The 4,583-nt window shown below is 35.4% G+C and overlaps 1 protein-coding gene across 1 annotated transcript in view; it reads left to right on the plus strand.

The window, feature by feature from the left end:
* Positions 1 to 241: 241 nt before the first annotated feature.
* Positions 242 to 4,583, plus strand: part of LOC144979504 (WD repeat-containing protein 5) — a 25,525-nt gene continuing 21,183 nt past the window's right edge. The window contains exons 1-3 of the mRNA XM_078926199.1: positions 242 to 446; positions 1,855 to 1,993; positions 4,072 to 4,168. Of these exons, the coding sequence (XP_078782325.1) occupies positions 1,868 to 1,993; positions 4,072 to 4,168 (223 nt within the window). The 5' untranslated portion in view covers positions 242 to 446; positions 1,855 to 1,867. The remainder of the gene's footprint in view (positions 447 to 1,854; positions 1,994 to 4,071; positions 4,169 to 4,583) is intronic.

The raw sequence follows: 4,583 nt of genomic DNA on the forward strand, positions 1-4,583 counted from the left end.
AAAGGTTCTGGAAACTGAATAAGGAATGAAGAGAACTGAAGAATGAATAAGGAAAACTTAAAAAAACAAAACAAAAACAAAACAATACAAAAAAAACAAACAATAAACAAACAAAAAAAAGCCCTATCTAAAGACGGAATCATAACAGTGCAGTTTATACGAATTGCCGGCTGAACACAGCCCAAACGATTCGGATATTTTCGGCGATCACGATTTGTGAACGCAGTTTACAATTTTCCCCACATGTCACCGATTGTAAGCGACTTGTGTGTTTTTATTAGCGAGAGAGCGAAGCGTTCTTCGTAGTTCCCTCACCCTCTGATTCCAAAGCCTATGGACAGCTGCAAAGGCCCTATATTTCCTTGATGAATTGCTTCTCGTCTATCAAACGTGGCTGTTAACAAGCTCACTTAACTTATATATTCTAACCAAAATCATATCCACAAGTAAGTCAAATGTAACGTTATATCTTGACCTCGTACACATAACAAATAATACTTTTTTTTTGGTTGGCACTGCCACCGGCCACTGATGCTTGTGCTGGCTTGTGGTGTATCAAGCATGTTCATAGAATTAGAATTTAAGGTCCCGGTTACAGATTACATGAGTCATTAAAATAAAAATGAGAAGAATGTTGGTGATAACATACAGAGTGACATCAATTTTGCGAGAAAACAAAAATATTTTCGTCATTAACGATAGTAGAGTTCCAGTAGTTAGAGTTAGAGTAGAGACACGCAAGAACAATTCAATAATAAATATAATTTTGTTCATGAAACATTTATATTTATAAAAATGAAAGTAAAAAATGAACATGATTCTGACTCGTCATTCATATAGAAGTAGAAGTAACATCGTGCAAGTGTCCATATTTTATTTGGTCCGATTCAAATTAGCAGACGTCTTCGTGACTTACACTGACTGTACCTGTGTGTGCTGTGTGAAAATGGAATTAATGAATTAATGGAAGTGTCAGTGTCAGTCTGTTTTATACCGACTGCTATAAATGCCATGCTATAATTAGAACAGCAGAATGACGGCAAAGCCAAATCTGTCAAATTGGGCCTGTTTTCCTTCATGGAATACACCCATCTTGATTCCAATCTGGAGTAAGTCCCCCCCCCCCCCCCTTTTTGATCGAAGAACGATTGGCTATTGAGAATCTTGACCCTTCAACGATTGATCGCTCTGACAGCTCACGTGTCAACAGCTGTCAACTTGCCTTGAGTCATTGTTGAAGCTTTAGAAGACGGGTCATCGGATAGTTGTGTCACAATCACCACCTTGATGAATATATTAGTCAGGCACGGCTTGTGTCATTGAGATGTTAACGATGATATAAACATCAATAAAAAATCAAGGCCGATAAATTAAAAAAAAAACTAAAATAAACAAAGGCAATTTTTAAAATAAAATTTACTATTAAAACAGTTGGTATTTAACAGATTTTTGTGAAATAAAGACAATGTTCTTTTTTTCAAGCTGATTTCAACGTGACTTTCAAATTCCTCAGTTATATTTTTTCCTTTTAGTTTTTAGCACACACACACACACACAACACAAATACAAAAAATAAAAACAAATCCAACTGAGAAGATTACTGAGCTAGTCATTCTAATTCAAGTGTAATCCATTTTATGAATTTTTTTTTCAAATATATTTATTCATTTAAATTTAAAGTGACAATTTAAGAAATCAATTGATTCGATGGTGGATTGTGTGGATTTTTTATAGGTTGCCTTGTGAGACGATTAATTTTGAAAGGTAAAGAAATTTAGAAATGCCTAAATGAGAAATAAGTTGTTAGCAGCTCACAGAATGCCATAAAACGTTGGAATTTCATTGCAATTTCAGAAATTCATTCACAATGGCAGACGAGTCTGTGAAATCCGAACCATGTGACATCAAACCACCCATACCAGGATCCACAACGAACACGACAACCACATCATCTCAAAGCTCCAGTGGGCCTACCAAGCCATCGTCAACTTTAGTGAGTTAAAAAATAAAATGATAAAATTAAGTTTTCCTTTTGTTTATAATTTTTATTCTCTCATTTTCTTTTTTTAAAAATTTTCTTTTGTAAAAAGTATTTGTCAAATACAGTGATGATACTTTTCCGCGGATCCGCGGAAATCCGCGGTTTTCTTTCCTTTCCTCGGTTTTCCTCCTCAGATCCTCGATCCGCGGATATTTCCTTCATTTCCTCCTTTTACTTTTTTTTAATATAATAAATCTTTAAAAAATACCTCCTTTTTAAAAAAAAAAAAATATATATATATATAAAATTTCCTCCTTTTACTGGACTCCGGGCGTTTTAAAATTGTACTCAAAAGAAGTCATCCTGCCTACTTTCCTGTGGTGCAAGAATGTTCTAGGTGAGTTTTCCGTTTTTCCGAGACTTTTCCTCCTTTTTGACTTTTTGTGAGTATCATCACTGATTTGAATAATTTTTGTGCTGAATTCCTTGTTTTGCCACCAACTGCATTAGTTATAGGACAAACTCTCAGGCTCACAATAATCACTTGAGACTCTGGATCCACAACCAACACGACAACCACATCATCTCAAAACTCTAGTGGACCAACCAAGCCATTGTCGACTTTAATGAGTTAAAATCAAAGTGCTAAAATTCAAGTTTTCCTTTTGTTTAATTTTTTGTTTTTTTTTATGTCTGATTTTCTTGGAAGGACTTCCATAGTTTCTCAACACGCTTAAAGTGAGGGGATTTAAAAAAATTATCAGGGAGAGACCCCCCTTCAACCCCCTTTTTTTTATTGGGGGAACCCCACTTCCCCCAAATCTAACTAAAGATACTATAACCCGATTAAACATAATATTTACCATCACTTGCAATATCGAAACTGATGGGAAACACATTAAGTAATAATGGTGTCGGCTGGAGTTGTAGACGACAACCGACTCAGCACATTGTTTTTGAAATAAGAAAAATTACACAACTTATTAAATAGTCATATTTATTGGAGATTGCAACTAATTGAAAGTCCGTAATGGCTAGAAGATTAAGTAATATAATAAAAGTGCTGTGAAACTACGGACGTCCTCCCATTTTCCTTTTCTTTTCTTTTCTTATTAAAGAAATTTTAAAATTATTTTATTTTATTTTTGGTGCTGAATTTCTTGTTTTGCCACCAACTGTAGTGAGTTCTAGGACAAACTCTCAGATTCACAAAATGATGTTTGATATTTTAAAAAGATATTTTGTAATTTATTTGGTATCTTCTTTATTCCTCATTTCTGAACTTTTATCCACTGATAGTAAATTTGCATTTTTTTAAAAACCATTGTGTTTCTCATGTTGCTATGACAACAGCAGACTCCCATGGTGGGTAGGATGTCACTTGTTGTGTCTTCTATCCCATAATATCAGTTTTCCGAGTTGCTTTCATTGCATTGGAATAGGATTGCTTTGTTTCATCCTGGCCCTTCCTGGGGTCCTTTATTGAGAGGGAAATCTGCAAATGTTTAGTATTAGTTTTGGAAGATGATTTTTATCATTGTAAATCATCTCTTTGTTATGTTAAGTTAGTTATGTTAGTATGTTTTTCTGTTTTGGATATATTCTGTAAACATTTGAGTGGGATTTCTCTTAGTGGGATCCTCTGCTGGTGTCTGGATGAGACTCTTAGGCGATCTCAAACTAAGTACCTTGGTAGTGTGCTCTTGGAATCTACACCTGTTTCCGATTCGAACAAATTCCCCGTGTCATAATTTTTCTTATGTGCTTTAATTGTAATTCTAGAATATTTTTTTTGACCATCCCATTTTCTTCCGTTTTACTGGCGCTGATATGACCTAAATGTGTTGCAAGTGCTGTAAAACCCTTAAAAACAAACAAGCAATTACAGCAGACAGCATTAATAACCAGGAAAGTTGCAAATTTTATTTTAATGTGCATGGCTGTTACTGATGTCTTTGGGAAAACGGTTCGGAAAAGATGTCGAGGTTAGAATAAAATCGAACCCAAAATATTTATTTTTTGGAATATGTCGTGAAAATGTTTAGCATGGCTGGTAGTAAATGTTTCTTGCTTTATCTGCTTCTCTCCAGAAACCAAATTACTCATTGAAATTTACCCTTGCTGGCCATACAAAAGCCCTGTCCTCCGTCAAATTCAGTCCAAACGGGGAGTGGCTTGCAAGCTCCTGTAAGTATGCTTAGCATCTAGATGTTCTATCTATTGAATATTGATATGATTTAAAGCGCACAGTAGATTTTTTTAAAAGCTTTGGTTCACTGTGAAGACTTACCATGCATTTTTATTCAGTTAATTGGAATCTATCTTTTAAATTTAATAATAAAATGAAATAAAATTCCCTTTATTCATCCCCAAGGGGAAATTTGTCTTTAGTGTCTATTCCAAGGGAAGACTGGCATAACCCAGGCATCAGCCGCAGTGCAGCACCGCAAAGTGATCTAGGGCATGGTGACTTGCTCACGGCCGCACAACGAGGCGGGTGGTCGAGCTCGGTACCTTTTGGGTACGAAGCAAAGACTGTACGCTGAGCCACGCTGCCCGTATTGGGCCCAATTCAAATTTTGTCCCTTCAACAGTGATGATA

The sequence above is a fragment of the Berghia stephanieae genome, chromosome 9 (assembly GCF_034508935.2).
Source record: "Berghia stephanieae isolate SIO BIC M18660-M18661 chromosome 9, UCSD_Bste_1.3, whole genome shotgun sequence".
NCBI classification, from domain to species: domain Eukaryota; kingdom Metazoa; phylum Mollusca; class Gastropoda; order Nudibranchia; family Aeolidiidae; genus Berghia; species Berghia stephanieae.